Source organism: Tiliqua scincoides, chromosome 10 (genome assembly GCF_035046505.1).
Source record: "Tiliqua scincoides isolate rTilSci1 chromosome 10, rTilSci1.hap2, whole genome shotgun sequence".
NCBI lineage: Eukaryota > Metazoa > Chordata > Lepidosauria > Squamata > Scincidae > Tiliqua > Tiliqua scincoides.
In genome coordinates, this window is record NC_089830.1 from 4,950,664 (window position 1) to 4,974,538 (window position 23,875).

The 23,875-nt window shown below is 49.2% G+C and overlaps 1 protein-coding gene across 1 annotated transcript in view; it reads right to left on the reverse strand.

Moving 5' to 3' along the window:
* Nucleotides 1-1,482: 1,482 nt before the first annotated feature.
* The window catches only part of MAN1C1 (mannosidase alpha class 1C member 1), a 156,724-nt gene continuing 134,331 nt past the window's right edge, over nt 1,483-23,875 (reverse strand). The window contains exons 6-12 of the mRNA XM_066638414.1: nt 16,960-17,083; nt 11,721-11,814; nt 8,706-8,821; nt 7,932-8,151; nt 4,927-5,099; nt 2,870-2,985; nt 1,483-2,362 (exon numbers count right to left, since the gene is read on the reverse strand). Coding sequence (XP_066494511.1) covers nt 2,239-2,362; nt 2,870-2,985; nt 4,927-5,099; nt 7,932-8,151; nt 8,706-8,821; nt 11,721-11,814; nt 16,960-17,083 — 967 coding nt within the window. The 3' untranslated portion in view covers nt 1,483-2,238. The remainder of the gene's footprint in view (nt 2,363-2,869; nt 2,986-4,926; nt 5,100-7,931; nt 8,152-8,705; nt 8,822-11,720; nt 11,815-16,959; nt 17,084-23,875) is intronic.

The following is a 23,875-nucleotide window of genomic DNA, read 5'->3' on the forward strand; positions in this document are numbered from 1 at the left end:
AGGAGTTCCAAAGATCAACCACACACTGACTAAAGGAACCACACACTGTCCTAACTCTCCCAACACTCAATTTTAGTGGATGTCCCCTGGTTCTGGTGTTATATGAGAGTGTAAAGAGCATCTCTATATCCATCCCCTGCATAATTTTGTATGTCTCAATCATGTCCCCCCTCAGCCGCCTCTTTTCTAGGCTGAAGAGGCCCAAACGCTGTAGCCTTTCCTCATAAGGAAGGTGCCCCAGCCCAGTAATCATCTTAGTCACTCTCTTTTGCACCCGAAAGAGTTTTTCAGCCATTTTCAACCACTGTGCTCCAAAGTCCCATGGCACACCTGCAGGCCTTTTGCGGCACACCGGCTGAAAATTGCTGAAAAGGGGCAACCGTGGACCCCTCACTTGATATGTTTCAAGGAGCCTTCTTCTTATTCTCTTCTCTCCTCCCCCTCAAGTTGCTCATTGGAGATCTCAAAGAACCCCACAGGTACCTTGTGGTCTGTTTCCACGGAGCGGCTTAGCTGCAAGACAGGCTACAGGTGAACCTTGGGTAGGGTTCCTTCATTCGAGAACCACCTCCAGAAGGCTAACTATGTTTATTGCTGCTGCCACGATGGACTACAGGTGAATGAGCCCATTGATGTCCAGGCTGACATTATTAGGTCCTGCAGTGGTGTTGCCTGAGCTAGATATGGGGCCAGAGTTAGCACCTGGGTGTGTTGTAACAGTGACAGCATGGTGAGCAGCTTTTTAAAAACAAGATTGGTAATCAAACTGCTCTCTACATAGGACAAACCTGCCAGTCTCTATGGCTTTTGAATGTTTTCTTTCTCAAGGCCTCTGTGACCTCTGTGGTCCTCTCTGTGGTCTTTGCGTCTTGTGGTCACTTCTGGGAGACTCTTCTGGGTTCTATGGCTCTGATTCTAGGGCAACTGTGTGTAGTAACAAATTGTCTGTCCTTCTTCGTTTGTTATTACAGACAGTTGCCCTAGAAACAGAGCCATAGAATCCAGAAGAGTTGCTCTAGAAACAGAGCCATAGAAGAGTTTTCCAGCCATTTTCAACTGCTGTGCTCCAAATTCCTGGGCACACCAGCTGAAAATTGCTGCACTATGCAAAAGAATAAGTACAGTAGTCACACATTTGACATGACAAATAGCAACTGAGAAAGTGCTCAGTCATTGTGAGAAACTATCCAGGTCTGGCCAATTCAATAACCAGACAAGGCTCCAGTGTTTGTAACAGTTGTGCAGAAACGTGAGGGACATTTGCATCTCCAGCTTCAGCTTCCCCTTCTCCTCCCCAACTCCAGGGTAGGCTGTATTCCCAGTTGGCAGCAGAAGCTCACTGGCCTCGGACCCTGGGGCCACTGGGTGCTAGCCAACCCCCTTATTGCCTCAGAATCCTTGGGCCTCTTTACTTCCCGAGCAACGGATGCAAAGCCTCTTGGGCTTTGGTGTCAAGGTAGATCTGAGCGCTCCAGTCTCCTCCATACTGGACAGGAATTTTTATTCTATTTCACATCTGGATATGACAGAAATGAAATCCTTACAAGTGCTTTAGCTCCAAAATGAAAAAAAATAAAACCAAAGCAGAACAAAAATGGGGGAAAAAAATCCCAGAAAAACTTCCAAACATTAAAAAGCAAAAAGTTACACGTGATGCAACAGACAGTAAACATCTGAAGAGCAGACAGGAGTGGGGAGAAAAGAGGAGGCGAGGGAGAGGCAAAAGATGGATTCAGAATTTTGCAGGTGCTTTTTGGTCCCGTTATTGAGACCACTTAGAATGCACGTTATTTTGATGCGTAAATTATAATGGTGATTTAGAACAAAAGTATATAACAAAGGAGAGGAGTGGGGTTTGGAGAACAGAAGAGCGGCAAAGAGCGACATCTGTTTTATGGCAAACTCCTGATCCTTTGGCCATGTGAAAACGAAGTCAGTGAGTTCCTTAAAAATTCTCTGTAGAAAGGAATGTCCATGATGGGTGTTGGTAGGTGTTGGTGGCCCATAATCCATGTCTCCTTCCAAGGCTCATAGGGTTCCTCATAGAGGAAAAAAAACAAAAAAACAAAGGTGCTAGTTTCACAGTTTTTTACTCCCCGCTATAATACTGTCCGGAATTGGACGAATGCCCCCAAAAGACCTTTCTGGGAACACCACTCATTCCTTGATTGGAAAGGAAGAAAAAGGAAGTAACCCTCCGCACCTCCCACTGCAAGAGCTGGGAGGGAGCAGGTGTCCCTACTGCGCACTCGTCTTTGTGACAAAGTCCGTGCGGTTAATGGGCAGCGGGTGGGCTTCGGTGTTGAAGACCCAGTCCTCGAGAGACAGCACGTCATCTTCACAGAACAGAAGATAGAGGTACCTGGAGCCAGGGGAGAAGAGAAAAAAGAAGGCTGTCAGCTTCTTGCTCTATGCTAGTCAACGGCTCCACAACCCCCGCTAGAGCAGTAGTTCCTAAACTCAAGGAGCTCTCAGGAAAAAGGAAAGGCCGGCTCCATCCCATAAGCCAGGGATTCCCAAAGTGTGCATCACAACACCTTACGGGGCGTTGAGGGATGTCCCTGGTGGCTCCTTCTTCCTGTTTTCCCCCAGGCACCACCATCTTGGATCTCATGAAATCTTACTAGATTTGGGCACCATCATCTTGGATCTTGTGAAACCCAAGATGGTGGAGTCTGGCTGAGCTGGGAAGAAGAGGCTGTGGGGGGCGTCCTGACCCAGGTGAGTCTGAGAACCATGACCATAAGCTTTTGCAACTGTCAGTGCAGGAGTTCTTGCTCAATTTAAGGCAAAGCCACTGGTGATTCTCCTCACAAAAAGCCAAAGTTTCATCCCTGTCTAGAGATGCTTGCAACACTCAGGGACTTACTTCAGTGTCTCTGCCAAGAAAAAACTCTGTTGCATGTTGTCGTGACTTGGGGTGGTGGTGTACACATCACGGATCCCAGAGAAGCCTGCTTCTACTCTGCAGTATTTCTCCAGTGCCTGGGGAGCGGGGGGAGAGAGAAAAAAACATACAAATCACTTGTAGCAATGGCAAAGTAGCAGGCGAGTGTCCTCACCAATGGCATTTTACTCTTGTTTGTTTACAGGCTGAATTGAATTGAATGAAGACTGCCTGATCAAGACAACCTCCAGTACATTAGATGACAGTCTTCTCCCCTTTGTCCAGGGCACTAGGACAGGAAGTCCTGGGTCAGTGTGCTAAGCCACCAGAGAGGAAGAAAGGCGCATACCCTGGGTTGCAAAATAGTTCGTAGATTCCAGAGTGACCCAGGGCCCAATTCCATCCAACTTTCCAGCACTTTTGCAGCCATGCCAATGGGGCATGTGCTGCATCCAGTGGTAGGGAGGCAGTCACAGAGGGCTCCACAACATAAAGGAATGTTTGTTCCCTTACTTCAGGGTTGCATTGGCGCTGTAATATTTGACTGGTGGTCCAATTATGTCCATCAGGTCACTCTGGGTCAAGCTGAGCAGCTACAGCAGCTTCCAGCTGGCTGCTCCACCCAGCTCCTGGTTCTCACTCAGTAGACACCTAAGGTCCAGCATGGACTAGTAAGGTACGTCCATCGCTTGAGGCAGCAGGTGCTGGGTCCCACTAAGGGCACCAGAATAGGAACACACCACTACTGGCCAAAATTGTGAAAACCTTGGTATTGAGAAATAATACCATTATGTTATATATATCATTTGATGGGTAATTTAATGCAGAATGCAGTGATACAAGCTGCACTGAATTATCTGTATTTTATCAAAAGTTATGGCCACTTAACTAGAAAAAGAAAACACAACTGCCTTATGCAACAAAAAGTGGATTTTCTTATCTCAAAACTGACCAGTGAGACTGAGAACCAATGAGAAGTTATTATGACACAGCAGGGAACCAATCAGGTATTACTATGACCTCTCATTTTCATGTATCAGAGCTAATACTAAAATTCTTATTCCATTTATGTCATCGAGTTGGCCACTGGATTTTTGTTTGTTTGTTGTGTGACCTGTACTGTTATAAATCAAAATGAATCAATAAATTGAATGGGGGTGACACTGCCACTGCATTTCGCCTGTGTGTATGATACTGTCATTTATTCTGTCTGGTCTGGTATGGGAGGAGGTCCATCATGGAGGGGACGCAATGAGCTCTCGCACTGGGTGAGGCAAACCCAGTGCGAGACGGCTCTGGGGCGTGACGGCTCTGGGGACAAGGCACTATTATATGTGCTGCATGGACACACGGTGTTCCCAGCTGATGGGGAAAAAAGCAATGCCTTGGGACTGCTTGAGGGCCACAGTGTGGAGAGACCCTGCCAGTTCCATCTCATCGTTGTATAGACACCTCGGCTTGGCTGCTTGGTACATCCAGGCCATGCCATTTGCCCTGCTGGCACCTGAATTTCTAGGAAGCAACTCTGAGCCCAGGAAATGACAGTGCAATTTCCACTTTCTAAGCCCAAACTTTTTGGCAGGAGGGCCACATTGTCTCTCTGACACTTTGTTGAGGGCTGGGGAAAAAGAATTAATTTACATTTCAAATTTGAACAATTTTACAAAAATTTACATAAATGCATATATTAGAGTTGGAACTTATATGAATGAATGAAGGTCTTCCAATAGCTCAAGGCCCATAGAAGGCCTTGCACAAAGCAAGGCCGGCTTTTCCTTTGCCGCTGCTGCAGCATCACAAATGCAAAACAGCTCACACGAGAGGTCTAACAGTCACCCTCATGCTGACAGCACTCACATCAGGCAAGTGTGGGCTCCAGCAAGTCTCTGGAGGACTAGAGTCTCCTTGGAGACTGGGGGCTCCCCACAGGCCAGACTGGGAGTCCCCGAGGGCTGCAAGTGGCCCCCGGGCAGGGGATTGGGCACCCCTGTTCTAAGCCAAGGGAAGGATAGTTCACAGTGGCTGTTTGAGGGCTGTACCTGCACGACTTCCCAGCCCCACTGCCTGTACTTGGGATCATGCGTCAACCTCCACATGTACAGGTAGCTTTCCACAACTTCCGGGCGCAGAATGTAATAGCGGTCGCTGAGTCGGGTGGCCATCGCTTCGGTGCCGGAATCAAAGCGGAATGCTTCTGGGCCCAGCTTCGAATCTAACAAGAGAAGACATTAGGCAGACGTTCAGAGGCATCTGGGGACTTTGATGTTCACTGCAGCCAGGAAGGAGAAGTACTTCTTAAGCTTTGAGCAGGGAAGGCTCCCTTCCTTCCTTAATAAATCAATAAATATCTCATGCATGTGAGCTGGCAATTACGAAGTGGAAATGTTCGGGGAGACTTGCGCACAGCCCTACAAATGCGGAGCTTGACGGACATCCCTTCAGATGGGGGTGAGGTTGGCTCTGGAATTTGGCCTTCAGGAAGCTCCCCTTATGATGGGAGTTGCCAGCGCTGCTGTCACCCCGTGCCTGCTTTTGCAAAAGGCTTCCGTGCAAAGCTTTCTTATTTTCGCAGCATGGGCCCAGCATCTGTAAGAGGGCTGTGCGGTTTTCACCTGTTCCAAGACTAATGAGATCAACATCTAGCTGAGCCGAAGGTTTAGGGTAAAACACTCCCACGGTTGTGAAGGTGTACAAGAAACCACCATCATCTGAGCAGCCACCTTTGAAGTGAGCACCTGGAGCTCCTTCTCACCGCCAAGGCGCAAAAAGGACAAGGACGAACCCAACCTCAGCAGCGCCTGAGGCCTGTCACTTTAGCTGGCTTGCCCATGCTCCTGCAGGCCCAGCTGCTTCTCTCCCATCCCAGGAAGAAGGCTGGCCCCCACTTGCTTTTGACATGCAGGATTAAGCTCACTGGGAACTGCTGAATATTTCTGGCCTTTAAAACAGCCAACTTCAGAGGTAGCACAGAGAGCAAAGATCTGCCTCTGCCTGGCCTTGTGGAGTCAGGGCAACCTATGGAAAGAACGTCACTCAGGGCAGCTCCACACTCTGGCAAACCTGGTTACTGTCTGCAGACTGGCATTATGTTAGCAGCAAATATATCAGCTTCCTGATACACCTAGGGATCCACGAACCAGTCAGGGAGAAGGTATTTAAGGAAGTCTTTCCCTCAAACTCAAGAAAAGGCAGAGTGTTGAGTATGTCTCATGAGCCCGGCCTCAGGAAGGATAGGTGAGAGCCACGTTACAGTGACCTTGAGTGGCCATTATGTACTGCGCCTACCTACAGACCATGAAAGATACAAGAGGTTGCTATAAAGGTGGGATGCTTTCTCTGAACCCCATCATCAAGCAATTCCGCTGTTATGCAAATAAAGCCTCATTAGCGGGTCTTGGAGGCCTCTTCCAGGTTGCGTCGGGGCCCACGCCCCACTCTACTGGTCTCTGTGGGCTTCAGAATGGCCCACAGAAGCCGTCCTGAACCACTTTTTGGAAGCAAACTGGAAGAAGTTCCTGAAAACCTGAAGTAGCCTCTGGATGCTTCCGTGGGCCATTCTGAGGTCCACGGAGGCTAGTAGAGTGGGTCACGGCACGACCCAGTAGAGGTCTCTGGAGTCTCCTAACGAGGTATCTCGGCACCAGCAAATGTTCTTGTTACACAAGGGTCAGGAGTTTTTTTAAAGGGACCGCCACTTCATATGTGGTCCGTCATTAGTCAGGATATTAAGTGATGCACACCTGTATATTGGACTGGCACCCAGCGCGGTGCCTGTGTGTTCTGGCCACCATGGAGCGTCCAGCAACATGACTGCCTGGCCTTCCGCAGCACCCTCTGGGGGAAGACATGGATTCTCTTGCTCCACACCTGTGTTCCTTCCTCCACACCGCGCCGCACCCCTGCCTGTGACCTCTGCTCCTTCCGCTCGGGAAGCGGAGCTCTAGGACACCACCCAGCCTGGCTCACCATGGCGCTCCTCCTCATTAAGCACTCGTTTAGCAGGGATGCATGCAGAACACCCCTGCCCTTTTATTAGCTCTCGGGACTTGGTGATGGATGGCAGAGGAAGGGCATTTGGCTGGCTGGTTTTTAAATGGAGCTTTTATGTTATTCTTATTTCCTTTAATCTCTTTTATCCCCCAAACCACTTAATTAGTCAGATTACACGTCCCTTGGGAACAGAGAATGTTTGTGTTTGGAACAAGTGCTGTCAGCCACTCCGAGCCCATGGGGCAGAGCAGTGCATGAACGGCGTCGGTAAACACACCCCCGTCCTCAGTTCCAAGATCTCCCTCTCTCTTCACCGACTCTTCTGACAGTTCTCTTAGGCTGTTCCGCAGACCTGGAAGTTGCTCTTGCTACACCCAGAAAATGCTGCCCCTCTCCTTCCTTCAGACTGTTCCTCAAGCCCCACTTCATCTGGGAAATCTTTTGCCTCAGTCTCCCCACCCCACCAGAATAACCCTGCAACTGCTCGCCTGCACCCTTAATTTCCCAGGCCTCCCTCCTTTTCTTCCTGCCTCCCCCATTGTTGGAGTTTAGAATGCAAGCTCCTTGCGGCCAGGGCATGCCAGTTTTGCTTAGGCTGCAATCCTAACCAATTTTCCAGCACTGACATAAGGGCAATGCAGCTCCGTGGTAAGGGAAAAAACATACCCTTACCTTGAGGAGGCCTCCGTGACTGCCCCCCCCAACTGTAGAATGCAGCACATGCCCCACTGGCACGGCTATGCCAGTGCTGGAAAGTTGGTCAGGATTGCATCCTTATTCATTTTATGTAATGAAATATTTTAAAATGTAAAATATTTTAATGTAACACATTAAAATGTTATGTATTTTATGAAAGCAGTGGGTCATATTACCATCACAGGAGGTGGGCACACCTGTGAAAGGAACAGGGTGGCACCTCCAGCCTGGTACCAGGAACAGCTAAGGGCAAGAGTGGCTTGAGGGCAAGGGCCACCGAAAGAGGACCTCCAGACCGCCTTATTGGGCAGACAGGCTTGACACCTCTGATTGCCTTTGCTAAGTACCTGGCTTTTACCTGAACGGGCGTAAGATTCATGACAGGTGTTAGTTATTTCGGCAGCAAGGTCCATGAAGTGCTGCTTCTGTTCCTCCCCAGAATGCTCCGCTCCAAGGGCTATCATGCCGCCGGAGAAGCAAGCCAAGTGGCCCATTTTGTGGTCTAGGACACCTCCTCGCCACTCCGCGATGTACGTCAGTCCCCCAGCTGACTTCTTCACCAGGTGTTTCTCTATGGCCTAGATTCAGCAACAGGAAAAGAAAGAGAGACCCCATCTGTACTAAAGGACATGAAGGCAAACACAGACATTTCTGTCTGTGCCTCAGGGCATGCTTTATTTACACAGGAAATTATTCACTGTCTCTCTGCAAAACTTCTCCTTCAGATCCAAAAGAACCTCTAGCCTTGGCCCAGCAGCCCAGGCTAGAACCTTCTTGGACCATTTCCTCCACCTCCTGAGTGCCTAGCTAGAGAAATTTTTACAATTCCATTTGACAAGGATGATGGCAGCTGTGGGTGACAACAGCATCCAAGGGCAGGTCCCTCTCCTACAACATGAGCCTTGGATTCACATCTGAGTCACCCAAGGCACAGATCTGCACAGGGGCTGTGACCCAAAGCAGCCAACAGCTGGGAGGCAACACCCTCTACAACAGGGGTGCTCACACTTTTTTGGCTCCGCGATCTACTCATTTTGCCCTCGCGATCGACCGGTCGATCGCGATCGACATATTGAGCACCCCTGCTCTACAAGATACAGAGTTGGGGGAGGAATCCAGCTTCCTTTCTTACCTCCAGCGCATTATCGTACATATTCTTCGCTTCGGTGTCCTTCTTGTCCGACATCAGCCAAGATTTGATCAGGTATTCATAAAAACTGTCTCCAAGGCCACCAATAGAAACGTGATCTATAACAGCAGGAAGGACAAACACATCTTGTGGCTCAGCCTGCTAAATCAACTGCTCACGCATGTCATAGCTGATTCATCACATAGTCGATTGCATCTCCATGCTATCGCCACAGAGCATTAACAACTATGACCTTGCATGGCCACGAGTGCCTTCTCAGAAAAGCAATTCTAATTCCCTCTTGTGTGCACGAGAAAGCAGAAGGCCTCTTCCAAGACCCGTCTGCCTTCCACCGGTTTTGATGGAATTGTGTGAAAAACATTGGGAATGGATCCTGCACTCAGCAGTGAAGAGGGCACTGTTCAAAGTCTCTCTCCTGCAAAGTGGGATACTATAATCTGAAGGGCCACCTCTGACCAGGAGCTGCCCAAATCCTCAGCTTATCAGAAGCCCTATTATGGCCCTCCACCATCATGCAAAGCCGGACCGGTGGTGACGGGCAGTGTGCCTTGCCCCTTGAGAGTGCCATTCTCAGGGTACTCTGCCCTGGAAGTCTTATTCAGGTCTACACAGGGTCAGCTCAAAGCCTCCTGACTCCTGCAGCAGCATGGTAAATGCGTCCCCCCCTTTACCCACAGATATGCCAGGCTCTGCTCCCCCGACTCTCCAGTTGTAACTCACCCTCCCCTCCCATTTTCTCTACTTCTGTTCCCCTCTTTTCCAATCCAGGGAGTGGAAGGTGGAGGAGCACTCAGGGTAAGCAGACGGAGAGAGATGGGCACCGCCCACCGACAGGTTGCCTGAGACGACTGCTTAAGTTGGCCTCATGGGTGGGCCGGCCTGGCTATCTAAGTATAAAAAAAAAAGCACTGAAACTCTGTTTTGGCACCACTGAAAACTCTTATTCTGTAACTTCTCTGGCTTCTGACAATCCATCAGGTATGGCCAGCACACTTACAAACATACCCCTGCAACCTTAAGGACTAGAAACCTGCCTTTTAAACAAAGCAAGCACAACAATGAAATCAAAACCAAGATTTGCAGGAACCTTGCCCCATCACCAACTCCTGCATTTTTCTTCTGTACTCTGGCAAACCTGCAGCACACAGACAACTGTGTCTATTATAATATTCCTCCACCAGCAGTTTCCTTTTCCTTGCAATGGGGGACAAAGGCAAGGGGTGAGGAACAAGCCATGGATACAAGCCCCCACAGCAGAAAGCAAGCACTTTGACAACCTTGCAAGAGCAGAACCTTCTGGCAGCTGGCGAGGCCCGTCTCTGTTTCGCAGTTGTGATTCTCTGTCTGGAGTGACATACTAAAGTCCTGCAGAGATTTCTATAGCCTGAGCAGATTGACAAGCGGAGGGTTTTGTTTTTTTTCGGAGGAGCAGAGAACCACGATGCCAGGTGTGGAGATGCACCCGCAATGCCAACCGCAGAGTTTCTCCAAGGCTACCAATCCAGACTAGACTGTCACGCAAATCACAATGGGAAACGGACCTCCGTGATAGCAGACGGTTTCCTGCCTGGGAGACATCTGCCTGAGGAACCGCTTGACAGATTTATAACTTTAAAGTGCAGCAGGGAAGCTTGGCTTTCTTTCCTTTTTTTTTTTCCAGCTCAGCACAGATTCTCCAGGGTAGCCAAGGATGTGCACTTCCCCTTCAAGAACACCACAAATATCACAGATATTTAGACCCAGATGCAAATACACCTGAACCGGGCCCATCCAGCCGTCCACGTGCAGGCGTCCCATCTGAAACGTAGACTTAGAATCCGTTTCTGGCAGGTCTGGTCTTGAAGCTTATCCAAAACAGCAAAATCCTATACTGAAGGGAATCTAACCCCGCTGCATTTCACTGGTCTGACTTTCTGCATCACTATATCAGAGCAAGAGGCCAATGGCGCTCCGTCAAAGAAGTGACATTCACAGTACGCCTCAAGTACTTAAACCTCATTCAAATATTCAGTACAGAACAAACTGAGGGCCCAATCCTATCCAACTTTCCATCTCTGATGCAGTTATGCCAATGGGGCATGCGTTGCATCCTATTGGGGGGGGGAAGGAGGCAATCATGGAGGCCTCTTCAAGGTATGGGAATATTGTTTCCTAACCTTGGAGTGCATCAGCACTGGAAAGTTGGATTGGATTGGACCCTAAGACACACAAGGGACACCAGGAACAGCTGTAGGGGAACCCATCTTAATTGATTCTACTATGGGGTAGGGGAGAATAAAGGACAACCTTATAAAGAGCCCCCTCCCACCAAATATCACCTACTCCAAAATATGGAGAAGGGGAAAATCTTCTCTATCTGTTTTCTACATACAACACATAATGTTATGAAGTTGTATTGTATCAACCCTTAGTAGTTGTTTCCCCCTCCCCCCACCAAATTACAAAAGCCTCAAATGTTTTAGTCTTTCCTTCTGCGATAGGCACTTTACCTATCCCAACCCCCCCAGACCCTTTCCCCTTTCCTTGACGCTGAAATTTTGAGCCTCCAGGGACACTTGGGGAGCCCAGAATTCTCAGCTTCAGAATTCCGTCATTGTGCCGACAGGTGTTTTTTAGCCAGCCACGTGTGTCAGAGGGGTAAGCCACAGCTGGGGAAATGGGACAACCAACCTTTCAAAAGTTAATCTAGATAGTGAGCTGCGGATGTGCTGGAAGTCACTTGCTCCCAGTCACTCCCCCCAACCTGGCCACAGTGGTCTTTTTAAGGCCCCATATGCGTGGCAGAGATCTGAGTGGGGCTTTTGCATCTCTTCAGCAGAATGACTGACTGAATCACCCTGCGTAATGCGCTCCTTTGATGATCATCAGCAAGCCTTTTAATCTGGCAGGGAAATGGCTTCTTGGTTTGACGTTCTCACACCCATGGGACACACAGTGAAGCCTGGCACATATCAGCAAGTGCTTCTTCAGCTTGGCCAAGGGAGCCTTAATACTTACGCTGCACCCAGTTCCCAGTTACTGGACTGAGGAAGTTTGGATAAAGCCCCTGCGGTTTTTCAATCCTGTTCAGGGCTCTGCGGATGTTCATCACCTACCGAGAGAAAAAACAGATCAGCCCTTTTCTGTGTTTCAGTTCACGGATGCAGTTGAAAGAAGGAAAACACCAAGGACTTCAGGTTACCAGCTGATGCCGGCTCTGCTTCCTGACTCTGCAGTCACCAAGGGATTTTTCCGTCACTTCCTTGACGGAGCGCCATTGGCCTCTTGCTCTGGATTTTTCCTCCAGAAAGGGGATTGGACGAGTTTCTGGAGGAAAAATCCATTATGGGGTACAAGCCATGATGTGTATGCGCAACCTCCTGATTTTAGGAATGGGTTAAGTCAGAATGCCAGATGTACGGGAGGGCACCAGGATGAGGTCTCTTGTTATCTGGTGTGCTCCCTGGGGCATTTGGTGGGCTGCTGTGAGATACAGGAAGCTGGACTAGATGGGCCTATGGCCTGATCCAGTGGGGCTGTTCTTATGTTCTTATGTAAGGGAAGGTTGCGCTATGGGTAATATTAAATAGGGGTTGTACCCGGCTCAAGGGCCAAGAGTCACTGAGCATAGTCCCCAAGCCCTACAGGGGCAACAGTTAAGGGTGCCAACACTTGGCTCTCAGAAAATGCCCCAGACTTTGTAGCTGTGTGGTAAGGAAAAACCTGACAGCTGCCCTTGTAATCTCAATGGTATTTGCTTGCAGAGGAGACACTTCTGCTAGGTCAGGGGTGCCCAAACCCCGGCCCTGAGGCCACTTGTAGCCCTCGAGGACTCCCAATCTGGCCCACTGAGAGAACCCCAGCCTCCAATGAGCTCTGGCCCTCCTGAGATTTGCTGGAGCCTGTGCTGGCCCAACGCAACTGCTCTCAGCGTGACGGCCTCTTGTGTGAGCTGTGGGACGAGGGATCCCTCCACTGCTTGCTGTTTGACATCTGTGATGCAGCAGTGGCAGCAAAGGAAAGGCCAGCCTTGCTTTGTGCAAGGCCTTTTATAGGTCAGGAGCTATTGCAAGACCTTCATTCAATGATATAAGTTCCATCTCTAATGTATTCATTTATGTAAATTTATTCAAATTCAAAATGTAAATTAACTCTTTTTTTCCTGGCCCCCGACACAGTGTCAGAGAGATGATGTGGCCCTCCTGCCAAAAAGTCTGGACACTCCTGTGCTAGATTATGCCCTATATCTTATATTAGAAAAACAAGCTAAAATGGTTCTAAGCAGGCAAACTGTAAAACTGCTATAACGCAAAATTGGGCTTACAAAACGTGGCATCCTGCTCAATTAACGAAATGACACCGACGTGTACCTATTAAAGTTACATGTCTGTGGAACTCCTTGCCTAGATGCCTTTAAGAGGGGAATGGACAAAAGTTTTCTGGAGGAAAAGTTCATCACGGGTTACAAGTCATAGTAGGTATGTGCAAGGTAGAGCTGGGCTGACTCTGACTGTCAGATGCAGGGGAGGGCACCAGGACACAGGTTGTGTCTGTTGTCTTGTGTGTTCCCTGAAGCATTTGGTGGGCCACTGTGAGATACAGGAAGCTGGACTAGATGGGCCCCCTTTGGCCTGATCCAGTGGGGCTGTTCTTATGTTCTTATGTAAAGTGGCTGTGGAGCATCTGTGGATTGTCCCGAGTGCTTCTGTTTTTAAGCCCCTAATTCCCCTCAGAGTTCTGCTGTTTTAACTGGCTGTAGAGTCTTCTGCCAATGAAAATGCATGGAGCCTTACGGAAAGTGAAACGGAGCCAGAGTGCAGGTTTATTTGTGAGTAGGAGACTGTGCCTTGGTCCACTGGAAAGGTCAGGTTGAGAGAATGCAAGTGCCACCAGCGTGGTCCCGATTTGAGGAACGCAGGCCCCCAAAACACTCAAGGAAGTCCCTTCCTCCAAGCTGATAAATGTATTGAACCCTTTGGAAAATAAAACTCAGCTACATGTTTGTGTTTACTCATGAGTAAGCATGTTTAATGGTTCCTTGCTACATTGGTGTGTTTTTTTCCTAGCACTTTAAAATCAGTCCGTCCGTCCCCCATAGTAATTCACTGCTATGTTGGTTCAAGTTGCTATTTCCTCAATGTTTTAATTTGGCAGTGTTTTAATTTGCTTGTGTTTGGCAGCATTGGGTTCATTGTAGTTGTTCATACAAGTAGCATGCAAATCTCAAATGGCTCCTGTAAGTTTAATTCGAGTAGCTGACTGTGTAGCTGTGCTCTTCAGGGTGTATGCGCATATGTGTTTTATGACTGTTTTATTCCTGTGGCTATCTCTGCTGACAGCCACAGTCATAAAACACATATACCACCTAAATGATAGTGATTTTTTGTGTTGGCAACCTTCAGTCTCAAAAGACTCTGGTATTGCACTCTGAATAGTGGTTCTGGAACAGCGTCTAGTGTGGCTGAAAAGGCCGATTCGGGAGTGACAATCCCTTCCACACTGGGAGCAAGTGCAGCCTGTCCCTGGTCTGTCTCCCTGGCTGTGGGCCTTCCTTCTTTGCCTCTTTGCCTCAGACTGTTGGCCAAGTGTCTCTTCAAATAGTGACAGTGATTACACTTGATAAAAATATTAATTTGGAATAAATCTACATAACACCGCTTTCAGTCTCCTTTTTTTTTAAGGATAACACCACCGTTCATGAAAAAATAAAATCATTTTAGACTCCCTCTAATGATGGGTGATAAACCTATGAGAAGTCTCTCAATTCTCTGGCTGAAAGCTAATGAGTTGATCTGCTTGTTGGAAGCCCATTTCTCTCTCGATGGCCATTTGCAACCACCCCCTCCTGTGCTTTCTTTTCTCGCACTGCTTTAGTTTTAATCTGCTGCATGTTCTGGGTGGATGAATTCGTTAACAAGCAGGTTCTTGTAAAGTTATCGACTGGGTGGGCTTGGCAACAGAATGGAGACGCAATTGGCCTCTTCGAAAAGCTCCGAGTGCCCCCTCCCCACCAAAACACACAGCTCTTCCCCCATGCTGCTGTTTCTGCCTCTATTTCCAGCTTTCCCACCCCACCCACTTTCCTTTCTCAGACCTTCTGTGCCTCCTTCCCCATTTGCTCTCTTCTGCAGGGAGCTTTCTATTCTGCTCCATTCATTCCTTTTCTCCTCCACTTGATTTCCAAAGTCTCATTCACTGCTTCTCTATGGTCCCGACCACGACTTCCTTCTGCAACCCATTTCCATTGTGTCCTCCTCTCCTGCTGCCTATGAGCACCACTCCCCAAACTGCCAAGTGGGCAGACAACCACCTAGCTAGCATCAGAGGCAGCCTGGCTACAGGCAGTCCTCAAACTGCGCCAACTGAAGCAGCAGGGAGAACACTGGGGAGCATTTGGTGCTATGGGGGGCTCTGGACCAATCCCTTTCTGATGGTCTTGAGCAGGGGTGTCCAAAGTTTTTGGCAGGAGGGCCACATCATCTCTCTGACACTGTGTCGGGGGCCGGGGGAAAAAGAATTAATTTACATTTAAAATTTGAATTTACATAAGTTTACATAAATGAATATATTAAAGATGAACTTATATGAATGAATGAAGGGCTTGCAATAGCTCAAGACCCATAAATACCTTGCACAAAGCAAGGCTGGCCTTTCCTTTGCTGCCTCTGCTGCAACACAGACGTGAAACTGCAAGCAGTGGCAGGAGCCCTCATCCCACAGTTCATGCAAGAGGTCAAACAGTTGCCCTCATGCTAAGAGCAGCTGCTTCGGGCCAGAGTGGGCTCCAACAAATCACCGGAGGGCCATAGGCTCATTGGAGACTGGGGGCTCCCTGAGGGCCACATTGAGAGTTCTTGAGGGCTGCAAGTGGCCCCATGGCCGGGGTTTGGGCACCCCTGGTCTTGAGGGATCCATTCTGATTCTAACTGGAACAATTTTTCATGCTCATGTTAGATCTAGCATCCCACTGAAGGGGTAATTCCAGATGTATACATGGGTGGGTGGATCAATGAGCTAATCCAGTGTATGCCAACCTTTCCTCCCCACACACACAGTTGTGGGATCAGAGGAACAAAATCGCAAGGTAAGAACAAACACCAACAAGACCGTTGGCGAAAAGAACTCAAAAATTCGAAGATCTTCAAAAAAAGATTTGCAAGAACTCAAATAATTGTTGGGAAAAAAAACAACTTCATAATAATTAAACATAAAAGTACAACCAGGGCATACATTTGCAGTGTCAACCCATCCCCTCTCTTAGCATGACTCCTACAGCATGCCTAAAATGTCTCAGGAGGCCAGTACTAGGGAAGGCCTCTACCTGCCTTGGAAAGGGCCAAATCCTTCTCATTTGCAGGGGCCATTCGCGTTGAGTCAAATCCGTGTATAAACAGGCTGGATAAATATAGCTGTGTTTGGGCAGCAGGAGTTAGTTGGAAAGATGACTGAATCTTTGGGGGGGGGGAAGAGAGAGATCAAAAGGGGGGGAATCACCTATCCTAATCTGCTGGGTATGGCTTGAGAAGTTCATCCTGAGCAGCAAGGCAGGGCCTCAAAGTTCCGAGGTTCTTAGTAGAGAGAAAGCTGGCCTTCAGCTGCTTACTTCTGAAGTGAACCAGAAAACCCTCCAAATCTGCTTCTGGAGTGAACAAACTCTCTCCCAGTCTGCTTCCAGAGCAGGGAAGTTATAGGACTTTTCACAAACAAAAGGGATTTTGGCTCCACAAAGGAGTTTGTGGCCCTTGAAAAGGGCCTTGAAAGATCTTTGCCTTGAAAAGATCTCAACTGGTCCAAGTAGGAGCCACAGCCTGGGCAGAAGAAGGCAAAGAAAAAGCCCCCTTTTTGGCATCTGCGCTTCTAAGAGCTTCACAGTCATCTGATCTGCAATGGCCTCATTACATTGGCCAGCACAGCACAGTGCCGCATTTTGCTGACAGGCAGGCAAAAGGTTCCCCTGGCAGGATGGCTGGGGTCAGCCAAGGCACTTAACCCTGATGAGTCCCTGGGTCTGAGCTCCGGGGCTGGAGACAGAGTGTGCTGACACCAGCGGCTCCCCAAGGCAACTCGTCAGAGGCTGACTGCTGAAGCCTGGAGCGGGCACAGCTGGGTGACTGCAGGCTCAGTTCTGCATGGGGAGGGGAAAGTTAAGTGTGGCGGTGGATGGATGAATGCATCATGGGGGAACTGAACTCCAAGTTCAGAAGCTGGGGTTGAAGGGAGTTGTGCAAGGGGGCTGCGCAAGAAGAGAGGTACTTGCCTTTTCAGTGTACACTGAACTTCCAGACAGCTCCGAGAGGTGCAGGAATTCCAAGTGGAGGCTGCCAAACTCTGCCAAGATGCTGCTTCCCGCAGAGGCCCAACCCCAGCTCCAGCTCATGCCGCTGCAAGGGCAGAAAAAGAAAGCCGTCACTTCACAGCAGAATTCAGGCCAAGCCTCTCTGCAAGCCCGGTGCAGTCCAGACATTCATCCTTTCAGCACAGAGCCTACTGACTGGGATCAAGGGCTTTCAGCCTGTATTCCACGCAATCCTGGGGCTCTTCCCTGGGAAGACCAGAAACAACAGATCGGTTTCCATGAAAAACAGCCAGCCCATCACAGCCGAGCAGACACCATGGGTGCATTTTGATCCACTGCTTCACACATAGCTCAGGTATGGCTCTGTGGCCTACAGACCTGGATGCCGAGATGCCACGGAGTGCTGTGACAAGCGGAGGGGCCTGGGCGCTGTTCTGGGGCACCTGGTTGGTGGAGGTGGCTGCCTGGAAGGGCCCCTTGAAGACAGAGCCGGCAAGAGGTCTGCGCTCAATGGCACGCCTAAGTTCTCTCTGACTCACTGTGTGTGCATACCTACGGTTGCTACCACATGCGCTTTTTCTGCATGAAATGTACCCATGCGCCCCAGCACAACCTGAACAGATCTCACCAGCTGAATAGTATTGTTGAGCAGCTGGCAGGCAACACCCAGGGTTTGCATCCCGGAAAGTCTGCAGAGATAAGGAGCCAGTCAAAGCTCCAGTGGGCACATGGCTGAGAAGTGTCTGCTTGCGATACCAAGAGGAGTATCCAAGAGGAGTACCCACTAAAATTGAATGTTGGGAGAGTTACAACAGACAAAAGAAAATATTTCTTTACTTAGCGTGCGGTCGGTCTGTGGAACTCCTTGCCACAGGATGTGGTGATGGCGTCTGGCCTGGACGCCTTTAAAAGGGGATTGGACAAGTTTCTGGAGGAAAAATCCATTACGGGGTACAAGCCATGATGTGTATGTGCAACCACCTGATTTTAGAAATGGGCTATGTCTGAATGCCAGATGCAAGGGAGGGCACCAGGATGAGGTCTCTTGTTATCTGTTGTGCTCCCTGGGGCATTTGGTGGGCCGCTGTGAGATACAGGAAGCTGGACTAGAAGGGCCTATGGCCTGATCCAATGGGGCTGTTCTTATGTTCTTAACTACAATTCCCAGGAAGCCTTGCAGGTCTCTTGTTATCTGGTGTGCTCCCTGGGGCATTTGGTGGGCCGCTGTGAGATACAGGAAGCTGGACTAGAAGGGCCTATGGCCTGATCCAGTGGGGCTGTTCTTATGTTCTTAACTACAATTCCCAGGAAGCCTTGCAGGTCTCTTGTTATCTGGTGTGCTCCCTGGGGCATTTGGTGGGCCGCTGTGAGATACAGGAAGCTGGACTAGAAGGGCCTATGGCCTGATCCAGTGGGGCTGTTCTTATGTTAACCAAGTGGTTTTTTTGTTTGTTTTTAGACTGTGGCCTTAAAACCTGAAAATTTTTATATTTAACCATTTTGTGTCTGGTTTGTTGTCGGGTAAGCCTTGAGCCCTGTAGGCGTCTTTATTCCTGAGAGTTTGCCTCCACAAAGGGTGCAAATTTCGGCAGGAGCAGCAACAGTCAGGGCAAACGCAAGGCCTCCCATCAACTGAGGCGGCACACAACACATTCCTCCCTTACCTCTCCTTGGCGATGCGTCTGTTCTACTCCTCCCTGGATTGGGAAAGGACGAAGGTGTGTTGCAGACACCACCCCTTTTCCAATTAAAGGAGTCAGAGGAGGAGCAGTGGAGACGGGTGGCTGGACTGTGGCAGGTGTCCCCGGCCAATCTGCTACCTGGGGCAAAACAGTCTCAGCTGGCCTCATAAATGGGCCAACCCAAACACACTTAGGAGCAGCCGGAGGGATCCAAAGCTGCCTTGAAAGCAGATGGTGAGCACCAAATCCAGGACCTGAAGCAACCACACACCACTGAAACAGCCGCTGCAGGGAGTCAATAAGGCATTCGGATCACCTGCCTCGCCAGAGACGTCCGCTGGCCACAGTTTCCTGCTTGTCTGCTTCAATCTCCCAAGACAACATTCTTGATTACAGCCTTTTAAGCCTATCTCGGCTTCTCCAGCTTGTGCGCACCGACGTATATCTTCAGGGCTTGATCTGAAAATAGCCTCGGCAGCTGCTGGCTTGCCTGGAGCTCAGCGGTTCTCATTTCAGGAGAGAGGCAGGCCTGATTTTGAGATTTCTTGATTACCATGATTGCGGGTAGCAGGCGGCTTTTCACATTTCTCTTTCTCTCTGCCTCCCTCCCTCCCTCTGTCATACACCAAAAGCGAGGAAGAACCATTGCTCCCGCTGGGGGGAAGACGGCAGGTGGCGCTAGAAGGCTGGTGCACCAATGCCAAGGATTGCTGCTTCAAGGTTTCTAAACTCATGGTCTTTTGCTGCAACACCAAGTCTTTTTCCAGAAACCTGGGAAAGGAAAGGGTGTGTGTGTGTGTGTGTGTTAGAGATATTTTCAGGTGCAGAATTATGCTGCCAGTGAAACCAATCTACTCGCAGAAGGGATTATGGCAGGGGTGTCCAAACATTTTGGCAGGAGGGCCACATCATCTCTCTGACACTGTGTCGGGGGCCGGGGAAAAAAGAATCAATTTACCATTTAAAATTTGAATAAATTTACATAAATGAATATATTAGAGCTGGAACTTATATGAATGAATGACGGTAGCTCAAGGCCTATAAAAGGCCTTGCACAAAGCAAGGCCAGCCTTTCCTTCGCTGCTACTGCTGCATCACAGATGTGAAACAGCAAGTAGTGGAGGAAGCCCTCATCCCACAGCTCAGATGAGAGGTCAAACAGTTGTTCTCTTGCTGAGAACAGTTGCGTCGGGCCAGCATGGGCTCCAGCAAGTCTCTGGGGGGCCAGAGGCTCATTGGAGACTGGGGGCTCCCTAAGGGCCTGATTGGGAGCCTCTGAGGGCCACAAGTGGCCCCCGGGCCAGGGTTTGGGCACCCCTGGATTATGGGATTAGATAAATCCAGAAGCAAAGACACATCAGCAACTATGGAACTTCCATGGCTAGATGAAGTATACCTCTGATTACTGAGGGACAAAACAGCAAGGGACATTTTTAGCCTTCATGCTCCATTAGTTATTTTCCTGGAGACTCCTGGTTGGCTGTGGTGGAAAGAAGATCCGGGTCTAGGGGGGACTCTGGTTCTGATGCAGCAGCCAGGCTCAAAAGATGAGGTTAACTTCCCCTGTGAAAGTTTGTGTGTGTGTTTGTGTGTGTGTGTGTGTGTTTAAAACAACTCTGCTTCCCTTCAGGGTCTGAACTCCAGTTATAAGGCAGAGACATGGTGGTGCTCTGATCTATTGCAGTTGTCCAATCCAGCCTTCCTTGAAAAGCCTCAAAGGATGCCAGGACCTATGCAACTCTGAGCATGATGCGTCAGCATCCTCTACCACATTTCACGAGAGCCAGAAGTGGAGGCGGCACACTGCTCTGGGTTCACACTGCTGCACCACCACTGTCCTTAAAGGCACTGCTGACCCAGGCAACAACCAGTGTGCCACCGGTGCGTGCACTTATGGCAGTGGTGGAAGACTGCCTTTGCTCTGCTCTATTCTGCCTGTCTGCTCTCCCCCCTCCCCCACAAGGCTAAGCTACACATTTTGAATGCATGAGTGAACACTAGGCTTCTTCATCCTGTGGGCCGTGACCCCAACGGGGCCACAAAGCCTCATTTAGGGGATCACGGCAACCTTTCCAAGACTGTGCAGAGGAGCGCTTGGATCCAATTCAGTCGTCGGACTGCCTTATCAAAACTGAGTTCTTGATGTAATCCTGTTCAGTGTCTTCTCACCGACTTGCCCTGCAGCTCATAAGGCCAGTCCTCATCGGGCTGTTACCTCACAGGGTTGTTGTGAAGATGCAAAAGGGACGGGAAACAGGACAGGCGGTGACATGTGGGTGGGTTGGGGGAGCTGGATCGGCAGTGGGTCCCCAGTCTCATACTTTATTTATTGGGGTTGTGGCACAAAAAAGGGTTGAAGACCACTGCTCTGATTCCCCATCTCTACCTGCTCCCGGTGTGGAAGGGATTGTCACTCCCGGATTGGCCTTTTCAGCCACACTAGACGCTGTGCCAGAACCACCTTTCAGAGCGCGATACCATAGTCTTTCGAGACTGAAGGTTGCCAATACTACCTGCTCCCCTTTACTTGTGCATGTCTCGACTGTCAAACCCCAGTGGAGAATTTAAGCCCGATGGCACACTGGTCTATGCCTTTGATTTTTCCCCCCATAAATACAGCACCTCATTACTTCAGAAAAAAGCCCAACATTTTGGAATAAGCATTTTTAGTATTTAGGATGCCGGTTGCCTAGCAATCTGTTCCCTGCGCCACTGCAGCTAAGGCAAGACAAATAGGGTCAAGTTCCAAAACCATTTGTCGGGTCATAAATCCTGCTCAGTTTTGCCTCGAATACAGGTTGCAGTGAAGGTTTTACGTTGCCGAAAACCGAAAGAGAAAGAACACAAAACTGGGGTGGGTTTTTCCATCTCCTTGGTTGGCAGGAGGTGTCCGTGGGCTAATTTTTTCTCTCCTTCCCAAATCACACCTTTGGTCATCATCGCTAAACTATTTCTCTCACCCTCTCAGATGACATTCCCACTGATGGGCAAGCCAGCTCCTTGAACAATCTCCAGACCCTGCAAATCAAGGCACATTGTTCTTTTTGAGCGTGCAAAAGCACCCCAAAATTCTCCAAATACTTCCAGTTCGTCTGAAGTTAGCCAAGGTGGTCGCAGCAAAGCATCTGGGGATGTCTGCGCCAATGGCCTTGTCTTTTCAAGTGCCTTTAGGAGGCGTTTGAGGAAGGGAACACACTCTGTGATGGGATTCAAACACAAAACACATACAGGCACTCCCCCTGTATCCACGGATTCACTTATCCATGGTTCTCTGCCCTCCGCTTCCCCCACATGCTCAATGTATTTATCTGTCTTTTTTTTTTTTTTTGCAGCCCTTCCTGTTACAGAATCCTAGAGAAGGAACACAAGAAGCAGTCAGCTGTTCCTGTTTACTGTAAGGATTATCTCCCTCCTCTAGCATTCTGACTGATTGGTTCTCGCGTTCAGCTTCTCTTGTGTTCTGTAACAGGAATGACTGCCAAGGAAGAGACGTGAGAAGCATCACACCACAAGTAGGGGGCTCTCTTTTATCTGCGGTTTCGGTATCTGCAGGGTGGGAACATACCCCCCACAGATGGGGCGGGCACATGCTTGTACACACAAGTGGTCCCTCACTGCCCAGATCTGGCATCTTGAACCATTCTCATCAAGGATACCAGCCAGCGCAAAGCAATATGCGTCACATTTTCAGTGGGATGAGATGAATGAGGGGGGCTAGGGTAGGAGCCACATATATTGCACTGAGTTGACCCACCTGGACCAAGACTGTTCTGGAGGGGCTGGCCCTGCCTTGCATGCAGAAGCTTCCAGGTTCAATCTCCAGCCACATCTCCCAACATGGCAGAGAAAAATTCTAGACTCAATCTCTGGAGAGCTACTGTCAGCCCAAGTTGACAACGCTGAGCAAGACGGTCTAACTCAGCAGCTTTCTGCTTGTCCTTTAACCAACAAGGCTGTAGGTTGGGGTAATTCCCAGTCCTAGCAACTAAGGGCAATCAAAACCTGCGCTGGAGCAGTCAAGCCAGCGGGGCTTGCGCTGCATCCAACGCAGGTTCATTGGCTGCAACGGCTCAGCCAGAGGCAAGGGGAAGCTCTTACCCCTGGGTAAGGGCTGCTCGCCCCAATGGGTCTCCTTGGACCTGCGCCACCTCTGGAGGTGGCGCAAGTCTGAGGAGAGCGGAGTGGCTTGAAGCCACTCCGTTCTCCCCGTGGATGCGGGTCCCAGCCCTGCCCCCAGCACGCCCGCCCCCAGGGCTGTTCATCGCCCACCCTCCCCCTGCACAGAAACCCCTCCCTCCCTCCTCCTCCACGGGGGGGGGGTCTTATGCACACAGAGCACTGGGCTCCAATGCTGAACTACGGAGCCCTGTAGAAGCATCGATGAGAATTACACAAACACCCCCTCCCCATCCCCACAAAGTCCACAATTCTAAATTCTGCGACTGGAATACAACAGGCATATCCATGCAGGTCAGGTATCCAATTCAAATATTTTCTGATTCACTTTTCCGCACATTTTCAGACACAACGACCCACAATTAGGAGGGCAAGAAACTTACCTTTAAATAGATTTTTAGATTTAAATAAATTTTTAAATAAATTTTTTAGCAGGGGGAGAGTAACTGGCCCATTTCACCCCAGCAGTGTCTGTTCTGGTGGCTGTCTGCTGGTGTTCTTTTGCATCTTTTTAGATTGTGAGCCCTTTTGGGACGGGGAGCCATTTAGTTATTTGATTTTTTCTCTGTAAACCGCTTTGTGAACTTTTAGTTGAAAAGCGGTATATAAATACTGTTAATTAATAATAGTTAATAATAAATGAAAGCCGATACTTTATTTTCTAGGGGTTGTCCGTGGATGTTCTTCTGCATCTTTTTGGGACAGAGAGCCATTTAGTTACTTGATTTTTCTCTGCAAACCACTCTGTGAACTATATAAAGACATATAAAGACTATTCATCGTGATCATGTTCATCATCTCCTCCTCCGGTCTGCTGGATTGGGATTCCGTGTATTCTTGAGCATTTAGGTATATCTCACCTAAATATTTCTTTCTGTCTTGTCCTATTAAAAAAATCTCAAAGTCGCAGGACTGTCACTGCTTCTCTGGAAACATTCCGCCCACAGTCCCAAAATAGCCTGCCACACATGGAGCAGCTGGCTATTGTGATGCAGCTCTCATTGGGGGGGCAGTGGCAT